This window comes from Littorina saxatilis, linkage group LG17, assembly GCF_037325665.1.
Source record: "Littorina saxatilis isolate snail1 linkage group LG17, US_GU_Lsax_2.0, whole genome shotgun sequence".
Taxonomy (NCBI): domain Eukaryota; kingdom Metazoa; phylum Mollusca; class Gastropoda; order Littorinimorpha; family Littorinidae; genus Littorina; species Littorina saxatilis.
Window position 1 is genome coordinate 21089567 of NC_090261.1, and position 13118 is coordinate 21102684.

General features: G+C 39.3%; 1 protein-coding gene across 14 annotated transcripts in view; it reads right to left on the minus strand.

Annotated features, from left to right (window-relative positions):
* Positions 1-13118, minus strand: part of LOC138952613 (kinesin light chain-like) — a 44649-nt gene that overhangs the window by 14660 nt on the left and 16871 nt on the right. For 9 of the 14 annotated variants that reach the window (XM_070324313.1, XM_070324311.1, XM_070324315.1 and 6 more), the window contains 9 exons: positions 12082-12310; positions 11317-11404; positions 8038-8139; positions 7245-7328; positions 5970-6059; positions 2856-2955; positions 2393-2442; positions 1900-1967; positions 1142-1250 (listed from right to left, as the gene is read on the minus strand). In XM_070324313.1, the coding sequence (XP_070180414.1) occupies positions 1142-1250; positions 1900-1967; positions 2393-2442; positions 2856-2955; positions 5970-6059; positions 7245-7328; positions 8038-8139; positions 11317-11404; positions 12082-12310 (920 nt within the window). Of the gene's footprint in view, positions 1-1141; positions 1251-1899; positions 1968-2392; positions 2443-2855; positions 2956-5969; positions 6060-6643; positions 6734-7244; positions 7329-8037; positions 8140-10692; positions 10781-11316; positions 11405-12081; positions 12311-13118 lie in introns of all 14 variants that reach the window. The other 5 variants (XM_070324307.1, XM_070324318.1, XM_070324308.1 and 2 more) reach the window with 3 other exon arrangements.

Sequence of the window (13118 nt, forward strand, 5' to 3'; positions counted from 1 at the left end):
AGCTAGTTAGAAGCAAACAATCCCCCTTGATTTCAGTACTACTATTTAGCTCACATGCTCATGTAAGCAACAAAGATATTGACAGAAAACAGCACAAAGACACATCTGCATCTGGAGTATAGTACGACAGTCTCCAAAGCTAGTTAAAAGCAAACAATCAGCTACACAGAGACAAGAGATGTCAACATGAGAGATTTCCACTGTCACCGGAAGAAAAGGCCTTAGAAAATCAAAACACGATCACACACTAACTCATGAAGATTAGAGGCTATCTCAGTTCAGATCTGAGCTCATTTTCCACCCCCAACACTGTTTCTTCCAAGTTCCGTTAGTGTCAAAAATGAAAATAATAGTAAAGTCACCCAGATGCCACCTGTGAAGTCTGTGTGTAAAATTACATGGAATGTTCTACAGTGAATGTTGAGGTTACATGCAAAATTCTAGTACCTTAAAAAAAAGAAGATACTCGGCAGCTAATAAAACTGAGGGTGCAATATCAACTCACACAAAGAAAGTCATCTGACGATCTGTGTGTGTGTGTTGTGTGTGTGGGTTGTGTGGGTTGTGTGTGTACACATTTATTTGCGCAAAATCTAAACATACAGGTGCTAAGGTAAACAAAAAACGTTACTAAAGGCAAAAGACTTTCAGAGCCTCATGTTTGTTTGCGCTTTCAAAGTCATTCACCATGATGGAAATTCTGTTACCACCACCACCCCCACCCTCCCCCCCCCTTTGGAATTTTTTAACCAAACATTCTGAAAGTGAATTGCAGGTCAAGCCTTGGTGATGCAACGCAAGTTTGAAAGCGTTGATCTTCCGGTTCACCATCAACAATGTCATAGTCCATAAGTGAATTTGAACAAAACTAAGAAAAAAATGTTTAAAGCAAAATAAATGCCAATAAAGCATTCTAACTACAGCACTGCTATTCACTTTAATTTTAAAAGCAAAGCTACATTAACGAAACTTATTTGTACACGAACCGCGCGCATACTCACACGTGACCGACGCATTACATACACACTATAAAAAAAAGCGTCTTTAACTGGGGTCTCAGTATTTGAGGACTGTGCTGGCTTCTGTAAAGGTAAGCACACTTGCTGGGTGTCAAAGAAGGGTGAAGGTTGAAAGGACTCACCATTTTCTTTGTGCGCATGGCACACTCCTCCAGCGTCTCAGCAGCCTCATATTTCCCCTGTCGCCTGTACAGGGCCCCTAGGTTCTTCAGCGTGGTGGTCACCGTGGAACTGGTTCACACACAACACATGGTCAAATAGGATATCGACAGACAATGTCATGTCACAGACGCTAGCATAATTGGCACCAATAGGTAATACAGACACAAACATGGTGTAAGTTGTCACTAATGCCGTAATAACCTGATGCAGACACATAATGGTGTCACTGCAAGCGTTCATTCACTATCCCCAGTATTAAATGAGGCTGATCATTTTGAGTCGAAGCACATGTTAGCACATCATGTTAACAAGAACAGAGGTATATTTGCCAAGAACTACATTTCTACATGTTTCAAAAGAAGTGATCCTAGAACCAGCCATATCTCTTGGCTGTCTTAGAAATATTTCCAGGTTTTGCTTACTGCTCTGTAGTATGTCCATGATTAACTGAAGTTTTGATCTCTTATGAAATTCTCCTTTGTACAAAAACATGATTTTGAATGCACATGCAATTCAGATCAGTCACGCTTACAGCCTTGTAAACATCTCTCCTGGTGAAGATCATTCAAACAAAATATTTTTATTTCTGAAGCAATTAATATTTCCTAAGTTTTGATATCAATACCAGTTATTCTGCTGTTACAGGCAAAGGTGAACTTCCAAAGCCAACCACACCTCTCCAATTATTCTGATGTGCAGCCATGCACGTACACCTTACCTGTCCACCTTGGATGCTTTGTGCCAGCTCCCGTAGTCTGGTAGAGGAGCACCATCCTTGTTCTTTCCCTGCAAACACACAAAACACACTCATAATGTCTTACTCTTATACTGGCCTTTACTATTTCATACCCACTTTATGCTTGTTTCTAACCTTGTTAGTGGGGTTTTCAAGTCATTTGCCTTCCTTTCTTTTACATCTCAACTTCTTACCATTTATATTTGGTCTGAGTTGACCGCTTCCAATTCACACGCAACAATCTAGCAGGAAGCCCAGATGATTTAGTCAGCACTCCTTCGCCAAAGTAAAGCCCCCTTTGGCAAGAAACTTTAAATCTGATTTAGCTTACAACTCAAATGAACATACAACTTGAGACAAGAATTGTTCACAGATCCCAGCAATCAGTGACACCGTTACCTGGGGATTCTGCATTTGAAACCTTCAAAAAGAAAAGCATACTGTAATCCATCTAAAGGTGAAAACAATATCATACCTTGTTCTCTTCTCTCTCCTCTGCTCTCATCCATATAGGTTTATTTTCTCCTGAAAAAGGACAAAAACATGCTCATTACTTCAGGTAAACATGCTTCTGCACAGGATCAAAGCGTCAGGAAACCTTTATCACAAACAATACCCATCCTGAGTTTTTTTTCTAGCTTTGAACCTTAAATTTAATTTGATCCTTCAATCCATTTGAGTGTACTTAACACCTGATCTGGCAAAACAAAATTATTTGAAGGAAAGCAACAATAGAGGCCCACTGATAATTCTGTCAGAGTGATGTAATGTAACCACATGTTCAGATCTCTTCATGCTGTCTGTTTGGCGGCCACAGTCGTCCCGTCGTTTATTCTGCCGCATTGGGGATTTGACGTCAAAATAACAGGTGATAGAAATACAAGGACCAAAAATGACATCACCCCCTCAGATCTACGTTTGATGTTTCTCCCACTCACCTTCTACTTTTCCAAACTCCTTTTCATGCGCCCTGGTGAGGACCTCTTTGTACAGTTGTTCTGCCTGCTTGTACTTGCCTTGCTTGAGGTAGGCTGAAGCCTGCAATCAAAGCCTGTGGTGTCACAACTGTACTCCTGTGTCACTCTGCTGCAGTCAACATTTCACCTAGTTCTAACTTACTACACTTGTCTCCTCAATCCACTTTGAATATTCCCTCATGCAATTTCCTTTTCTTTTGCTTTCTTCTTCTTCTTTTTCATGTCTGCCTGCCACTGTTTTGACAGATTGAAGACTGACAAGAAGTGACTTTCCTTCAGCACAAATAAAAAGCTTCAACAAGAAGAGCAAACGCTCGATCGAGTCACTTTCGCAGTTCTGAATATTATATGAGGCATCAGATGGACAGGAAGAAATTGCTATTCACAACACAATGAGTCACGTTCACATAAAATTTGAGCCCGGTCACTTTTATAGTTTCCGAGAAAAGCCCAACGTTAAGTTGTGTGTTGCCGAACAGAAAAGGCTAGTTATCTCCCTTGTTTTTCTGATAACGTTCGTAAAAGGCTACAGATGTAAATACTTTGATGTAAAGAATAATCCTACAAAGTTTCAATCACATCCGATGAACTTTGTCAAAGATATAAAATGTCTAATTTTTCCTTTGACGCTGACCTGTGACCTTGAAAAAGGTAAAAGGTCAACGAAACCATCGTTAAAGTGTAGAGGTCATTGGAGGTCACGACAAAACAAAATATGAGCCCGATCGCTTTGATAGTTTCCGAGAAAAGTCCAACGTTAAGGTGGTGTCTACGGACGGCCGGCCGGACGGCAGACTAACACTGACCGATTACATAGAGTCACTTTTTCTCAAGTGACTCAAAAATGAATGACCAGCATTTTCTGTGCACATCTCTTCATTTCTTGCCAACAACTCAGTTTACATTTCTGCAGTTCTTTCATTCTTAGACAAATATTTCTTCTTTTTTTTCTGGAATGAACTCTGACCACAGGCGGAAGGTATCGTTCACTGGACCACTACTTTCATAGAAAGACTACAAGGTATGTCACTCAGCTTCGAGTCGTGCTCCACTAACTTCAGAAAAAATTATTCAAAAAATAATTGTCAATGTCAAGAATCTTTGTAACTTTACAAATGCCGTGATAAATGAATGTTCTAACTATCTGTACTTTTTATATTTAGCTGCCTGTCCGCTGCATGTTTTTAAACCGTATTTTGTGCGACCAAACGTGTCTGTCAACGGCATACCACTTAGATCCTGTGCGAATGATGATCGTCGGATGTCCGAGGAGATAGTAGTCCGATGCGATCATTGGTTATATAATAACCGGATATTCGATGATTATTTTCATTGGTCGACTGAAATTGTCTGCATCGCTTCTGTTCACGGTTACTGTTATTCCGTTGTTATGCCAAAAACCTAAACTGAAACTCCCGTGGGTAGCTTCCCTTTGCTGCAATATTTACATATGTTTTAGACCAATGAGCACTGGTATGCATATTCGGTGCGGGATGCATGATTTCTTACCAACTACAGTATAGCGGTTCGCAAACGAACATTCGTCCAAATGATGGTTAAAAACAACCTGGAGCGGACGGCAGCTGAAAATTAAAGGTACATACAGTTAAAACAATCATTCAACTCTATTTATTTGACCTCACACAGACTGTAGGAAGAGGCAAACCGTCTTGAACAAAAAAATTGTCCGCAGGAAGCGACTCCAAGAACACAGACGACTCCAAGTTGAATGTCATACCTTGTAGTCTTTCTGTGAAAGTAGTGGTCCAGTGAACGATACCTTCCGCCTGTGCTCTGACACAGTCCTTTTTGATTAACATCCTTGATTATCATGTGCTGCTTAGGTCAACACACAGCAACTCTTTATACTTTGGGTAAGTACAACTAGATGAGGTGACCATGCAATGCACAGCTCTCCTGAAACAAGCTTTTGTTAAGTGGCAACTGAGAATTAGTTGTGCAAGACAAACAACATAAGAGAAGAAGTGTTTATTCCCTCGCTGTCACATAATTCTAAACTAAGTTCAAGCATGATCCTAGAAGTGATCACAGAAAAACAAAATCAAATAAAATCACACGCAAAAGATAAAAAAATAATTAAACAAATGCATGAAAGATAAATAAATGAAACCATAAAACAAATAGAATAAAACTAAAAATGACAGAAAAATGTAAACAAGAAAGCTCCTGACACAAAAATTATGCCTGCAGTGCACATTCTCAATGTCTACCTACTTGAGTTAATTCGGCAACTTCAGCTTGTGTTCACATTTTTTTAAATTTGTATTTGCCACCAAGAAAATGGTGATACACAACATGAATACAACCACTGTGCAGAACATGCAGTGAAAGTGATCGCAACAGTATACGCTAAGGCATGCAAATCACAGAAGTAAACACCAAAAGGTTTCTGGAAAGATCAATGGATTATCAACATCCTTTCAAAAGCTACAGTTATGTAATTATCATGGAACTTTTGCAGGGAAAAAGAAAAACAAAAGAATGTTTTCCTGAACTTTCATTCTATTGCTGATTTCTGTACCTTTCTTTATTTATTTGGTGTTTAACATAGTTTTCAACCACGAAGGTTATATCGCGACGGGGAAAGGGGGGAGATGGGATAGAGCCACTTGTCAATTGTTTCTTGTTCACAAAAGCACTAATCAAAAATTTGCTCCAGGGGCTTGCAACGTAGTACAATATATGACCTTACTGGGAGAATGCAAGTTTCCAGTACAAAGGACTTAACATTTCTTACATACTGCTTGACTAAAATCTTTACAAAAATTGACTATATTCTATACAAGAAACACTTAACAAGGGTAAACGGAGAAACAGAGTCCGTTAGTCGCCTCTTACGACATGCTGGGGAGCATCGGGTAAATTCTTTCTCGTCCCAACCAATATGGGACTCCCCCTAACCCGCGGGGGGTAGAGATGCACATGAAGCACCTATGGGGCAAATAGGTGGGATTAAGAATAACAAAATGAAAAAAAAAAGGGATAAACAAAAAACCTCAAACATAATTAGCCCAAAAAGGGATGTAACCCATGCGGAACTAAGGTCAAGCTTACCAGGTTATTTTGAGTTTTAACCACATTGGAATCGTCTGGACCCAGCCGTTTCTTGTAAATTTCTAAAGCTCGTAGATAATACTTTTCAACCTGAAACCAACCAAACCATAGGAAAACAAAATGGAAAAAGAAGAAGCATGCAGACCACAACCAAAGAAGATTAAGCATCTAGTGCTGTACGTTGGTGAAGAACAGGTACGACTCCCTGGAAAGAAAACTCTGTGCACGTGTAGCCTTGTGCAGTGCAACCTTTTAAGACTTAGTTTAATTTGTTTCTCTTTTCACAACAACAGAGGAATTCTTTGTAAACATATGAAACCATCACTCATTTGATGTTTATCTCAAATGGTTGCACTGCCTACAAACCAAAGCACACAGAAGCCACTTTTTATACAGCGAAAATGACTACAAAAACAATAACAAAATTAAAAACAAAAACAAAAAAAGAAAACACAGAAACAAACACATAACAATAAAACAACAGACTGACAGTGACAAGCAACAAAATAACTACGCCTTCCTGAGGACTGAAAAAAGCAAGAATGTAAAAGTAGGAAGACACAAAACAGTGACGTACACACAGAATCAGTAAACATGTACACGGCCACAACCACAGTGCAGGTGTCGAGATCTACTACGGCCCAGCGCCGACACTGCTGACTCAGCGTTCTTACCAAGTTGTTCTTAGTTTTGGCTACGTTTGAATCGTCGGGGCCTAGTTTGCCCTCGTAAATTTCTAGGGCGCGCTGATAGTACTGCTCAACCTGTTCACAAAGACTTCCACATGAAACAAGCAAGTATAACAGTCAGACACAACATGAATGTTAACAGCCGAAACAACGCAGTCAGTTTATCAAACACGCCATATGTCGGCACGTTCAAAATAATACGTACAGCCGATTCACCAACTGCAAACTCCAAACAATAATCAAAAGAACATGCTTCATACTGCTTCTGTTGTAAAACTATGTAAGGACATGTGATTGTTCTGTACATTTAAGAAATTCTGACTATTTGCAAGCTCTAGGAATCATTCTTGATAATCTCAAAAAACAGCTGTAATGTTTCATTTCATCACTTATAAAGAACCTGTCAATCTGTTTTTTATGCAAGTAAACTTTACAAATTACACAACTGACCAACTCTCATTCCATGAACCATGATTATCACAAGACAAACAGACACAGCCAAACTCCAGTTCTTTAAAACTTCCTCAGCAAAACTAAGCAGTAAGTTTGATATTGTTTTCAAAGTGGATAAACTCAACACACATACCTCCTCGTATTTGCCTTGGTTCTGACACAGCAGCGCCAAGTTGTTGAGTTGCTTTGCAACATCTGGATGATCCTTCCCCAGCACCTGAACACACCATGCAGTGATATTTTCTATGTGTATGTTTAAAGTTGATTTTCTTCCCAGAACCATGGGATTGTAAAAATAGCTTCCTAGTAGTGCAAGATAACTGGGTTTGTGGGTTATATGACCTCACTATAGACAAAACTATACCCATTATGATAAGCAATAATGTATCGATTGAACATCGGATTTTCATTCCTTGAGCCATGTGACGTCAGAGTCCGACAAAAATTCATATTTAGGCTGCCAGCCGAGATTTCAAAATAGTGCATGTTTGTTTGCGTTCAATCGTAACTAAAAGGAATTCTAACCAGAATCGATCAATACATAAATGTCATTTCTATGTTTGACCAAAATATGACATTTTACACTGATCTCGACAGTCATTGTTCACCTCGACCGCTAGCGCGGTCTCGGAGGAACACCGATTGTCTCGATCTGTGTAAAATGTCATATTTTGGTAAAACATACAAATAACGTATAATGTTATACCTTGTGCTTTAAAAGGTGATTTCCTTCTAAAAAGGCACATAAAAAGTGTATTGTATTCTCAAACAACAAACCACAGACTAAATTTTTCATGTTTCACAGCAAAGCGCATAGTGCTTTTAGTTATGCGGTATAGAAATCTCCTTAATAAAAAAATAAAAACCTGACCAACTAAAAGGAACACAATTTTACACCAACAACATTCTCTGAAAAGCACACTTACCTTTTCCCTAATTTCTAGGGCACGTTTACATAGAGGTTCAGCCTCTTTGTATTTTCCCCGCTTGCCGTAGAGAACGGCTAAATTGTTCAGTGTGGCTGCAACCTGTCCAACATAAAACGTCATCTATGTACCATCAACACTATATTCCAATTATATACAAATGTATTGGGTACCATACTCACATTTATTTCTTTTCTAATCTCTGAGAATGTTATTATTAAATGTACTATTGTCATTATTATTATCATTGTTATTAACATTATGCTCATCTAACCCTTCTTTCCCCTTATTTGGGAGTGGCAAGTTTTGAAAGGGTTGGGGGTTATTGAGAAAGTGGGGTTTTTACGGTGCTTTTGTTGACATTTTAATAATGGTTAAAATTCCTCCTCGATTTGATGAATAAAAGTTTAATCTGTTGTCAGATTTAAGTTCACTGAAGCCAAAACTTGGACAAATATAGTGTGGTGTAGCATATGTGATGTAAAAATTAATTACTTTGTCTGAAAAACAGAACTTACACCAAAACATCACACAGCAGCAGAGTATGCTAAAGCAAAATAACATGCAGCTGTACTTGTTTGCAGCTTACAATATAAAGAATGCAGAAAAAAAAGCAAAAATATGAGGCAACTGGTGAACCTCAGTATAGCACACTATATAGATGTAATCCACACACAAATGTGCGAATAATATACCAAGATTCACCTTAACCCAACCTGCTGAATATCAAACAGTACTATGGAACCCCCCTTTTTAGGCCTCCAAATATCTTCAAAGGGAAGGACTCTTCAAATGTAGGTAATCAGATGTAGACGCTATGAGCAGAAAATCTTAAAAACTTTAGCGTCTTCAAATGGGTGGTCTACAAAAGGAGGGAGGGGGGGGGGGGGGGGGGGGGGTGGAGGGATTCTTTAAAGGGGGGTTCCACTGTAATACACCATCACAACACACATTTTGTCACACTAATATCATAACAATGTAATAGTAAAAATGTGAATGCTGCAAAGTCAGATATAGACACAAAACAACAAATCTAAGAAATAACAACATTCAAAGAAAACATTTATGAAATAAAGTAGACAGAAAAAACAAATCTGCTGACAATGCAAGTCTCTCTTAGAAGCTGTGAACTAGAAGTTGACATCAATTCTGATATACACAAATCTGGAAAAAAAGATTTTGTCAAAATACAATTTACAGAAAAAAAGAATAAGAAAAGAAAGAGGAAAAACACTATGCATTCACTAAAGTGTCACAAATATCAGTAAATCTGACAAAATATTAATTCTCAATTAGACTTTTTTTCTGAACACTTGCGTTCAGTTGGTCAATAAGACTTGTCTCTCACTGATCACAACTATATGAATGTGTGTGACTGCAGATACAAGTACCATGCCATTAATGATGCAAGTTCAAAAATCAAAACCTTGAGTTATAAAAAGTACTAATGCACATTCAATTTGGGGAAAAACGATTACAAAAAACAAAAGAAGAGAAGAAAGGGGACAACAATACAAGAATGGAAAGGATGTTAGTATTGGTCAAAACAACTCGGATAAATTAGTAAAAATTCAAGGGAAATTATAACATTCTTTAGTGTAGGCATTTAATTTTGAAGACAGGTAAATGACACATGAAAAGTTAATGCTTGAAGTTGAACTCTAAATGAAAATCATTTATAAATACGCCATGCAAGTGTACAAAAGGGGTGGAGGTGCGTTGTAAATTTTTCTTACACAATTTCATCATAAACTATGCGAAATCAGTGACAAGAAGAGTACAACAAACTTATTTAGAAAGTCAGCTTCATTAATTAAATCTGCTTTTCCTCTAAATCTGCACTAAATCCAGGAAAAGCAGAAGGGATCATTATCTCCAATATGTCACTCTAAATCAAACAGAAGAAGTAAAGAATGAGAGTTTGCAATGTTATTGGAACGTACATTTCTAAAGACCTAATAACCAAAATGTAATGTGCTCAAAAGAAAATCCAGGCAGACTGGAGTGGCAATGAAAGTTGAAGTTCAAATTTGCACTATGATATTTTGTTGAATCAGGCAAGAGATAAAGACTCTAAAACTAAACAGAGACGGCTCGATATAGTGGACAACTGAGAATACACAAAGACATGCAACACTAACTTGACAACATTGAGCAAAGGGGTGGGCATGATCGATTTAATAAGCAGAAAGTTCAGAGCAAAGGGGTGGATGGAGTATGAGCATTCTTCTGACACCAATGACAGAGGACACATAACAACACTATAAGTGTCCAACAAGTTTTTTGTGGGAAAATTACCAACACCCAGATACGACATTATAACCACAGACAAATTCCATTGTGGGGTGAGGAAGGGACAAATTTGAAAAAAACAAAATGCCCATCCCTTTGCCAAGCCAAGTGATCAAAAACACACAGACACAACACAGTACCCTGGGTGTATACTGGACGACACTGGAAGCTCTTCATGCTGGCTAGCATCACATCAAAACAATGGCTACACACAACAAACAACATTTCAGCTACAAAAAAAAATTTGAAGGGGAAAAAATGACAAAAAAATATATGAAAACACAATCCAACAAATGGTCACAGGACGGCAAAAAACGAAACAGCCAAGGGAAATGTGCGATGGATGGAGCGAGCGTGACTCACGGCAGGATGATCAGCACCCAGAGTTTTCTCACGAATTCCCAGGGCATCGTTCAAGAGGTTGGCTGCCTCTTTGTACTTCCCCTGGTCTCTGCAGCGTGCACAGATACACTGGTTATTAAGTAAGTTGTTAGGGAATGAGTTATTTCACAGCTTTTGGAGGATCGTCGTCGTTCTCCAGCTCTGCGTTTCTCCTCAAAGGCTGCGGCATCATTTCTGTGATCCATTCTTGGCAACACAAATACTCTTGGAGAACATGTGTCTGAAAGGCTGTGACTGGACTTGGCTTGTTCGACATGTTTTGAAGATTCAGAATAATTCAATGCTAGCCAATATTGGTATAGTCTTATTTGCAGTCATTACAACTCTTTCAATGCAGTGATTCAACTTTTCATTGTTCACTTTGTTTTTCTTCTCTTCCATCTTTCATTCTATCATTCTTATTGCTAGACTTTTGGTCTCACAGAAATCATGCCAGCCACTGCTGAAAAAAAAAAGACTGAAGGAAATGACTCTCCCTGGGTAGAACAGAGAAAGACATCACCATCACCTTCACAGAATTAATAAAGCGGTGTATATTCATAGGATGTCAGGGCAGCAAGGGGGGAGGGAGAGAGGCCAACTTACAGCAGGATGACTTTTGCCCAACGTTTTTTCTCGTATGACAAGTGCATCATGCAACAGGTTGCCCGCCTCTTTGTACTTGCCCTGGTCCCTGGAACAACACTTAGCGCATCACCTTTCATCCTGCCGTTACACCTCACTGGACACACAATGCATTGCACCGTCCTCCTCCACCCTTTCCATCTTTCTAGTATACATCTGCATGTGTATATGAGTATGATTCATGTGGATGCCATTTTTAACAGCAACATCAGGATAAACTCCTAACCTTGGGCAATAAAATAGTCTGTATTTTCTTTTTTGTGTTTTTGTTGTTCGGTACTAAACGTCTACTGGGACAACTGTATCCGTTGATGAGTCTTTCCCTTCCTCACTTTACACCCAGCATAGATGAGTATAGACTTGTTGTTTTGTTTCTTTTTTCTTGAATGAATGCATTGTTTCCTATGCAATGGGCCCTAAACCTCAAATTGCCACTCACTCACAAATCATTTCAAATATTATTTCAAATATTCTAACACATGACTGCTGCAATTCACATTTCACAAATCTGTAGCATAACTGCTACAGTTCACACGCCCCTGGGCACAAGTCATAAAACAGCTCTGAAATTGTACCTCTGGAGCTCACAGAAAAAAAACTTATCTCAGCCAAAAGTCTTGAGATTCTCATATGTGATCACCCCCCCTCCCGCTAACCCTACTATCTCTCTCACCCCTTTCCTCCCTCCTCCTCCCCCTCCCTACTTCCTGCCACCATCTCTCTCACCTGTAGACAAGAGCGAGGATGTTGAGCATGGTGGCCACGTCGGGGTGATCGTGGCCGCTGGTCTTCTCAAGATCCTCCAGCGCCTGCTTGCAGAGCGGCACGGCCACCTCGTAGCGGCCCTGGGAGGCGTACTGGATCACCAGGTTGTGCAGTGTGCGCAGTCTCGCCGGGATCTCGTAACCCCCACTGGCCGCTGACGCCATGGCGCTCGGTTGTGATGGGGAAAGCACTGTAAAGGAAAGGGACATGCACAGGGCTAAGGAGTTGGTTTAATTAAATTGATAATTTTTGCTAAATCTAAATCCCAAGAGGTTACTTAATTTTGTTCACAATGCTAAGAAATGGTATTATGTTACATACAAGGAGTTGAAAACAACAGTTCTGGTGTCTTCCAATTTTCCATGTGTTGTTACACTTGCTCTATGATACTTCAGATTTTTGCACCATCCTCTATTCAATGTCAAAACATCTGTAGCAATTTACACCAAACCATCGTGACATAACCTTTCTGAACTGCAGTCAAATTAATACTGACATACAAATCTGGTTAAACAAATATATATACATTTTTGCAGTATCTTTGAGACAATGCAAGTGAATCAATATAAAGAATGAAACAAAAGCTACACTTCTTTGGCATTAGCGATATGGCTCTCTCTTGGATTCAAAATTATCTCTCAGACAGGAAACAGTTTGTTCTGATCGATGGCCAACAATCTGCTGAAACCTCTCTTGTGTTTGGTGTTCCTCAAGGTTCTGTGTTAGGCCCGGTGCTGTTCATTATGTACACAACACCGCTGACAACTCTCATAGAGAATCATTGTGTGCTACACGAAATCTTCGCAGATGATACGCAGATCAATCATTCCGCATCACATGACAAGTACCCAGATTTGGTTCTGTCGCTACAGGAGTGTGTGAGAGATGTCGGGGCATGGATGGAAGAGAACAAACTCAAACTAAATGACGACAAAACTGAAGCCATGCGTTTTTCATACTCCACCCCTACCCATGCTAAGTCTATTTCAGAACTCCCA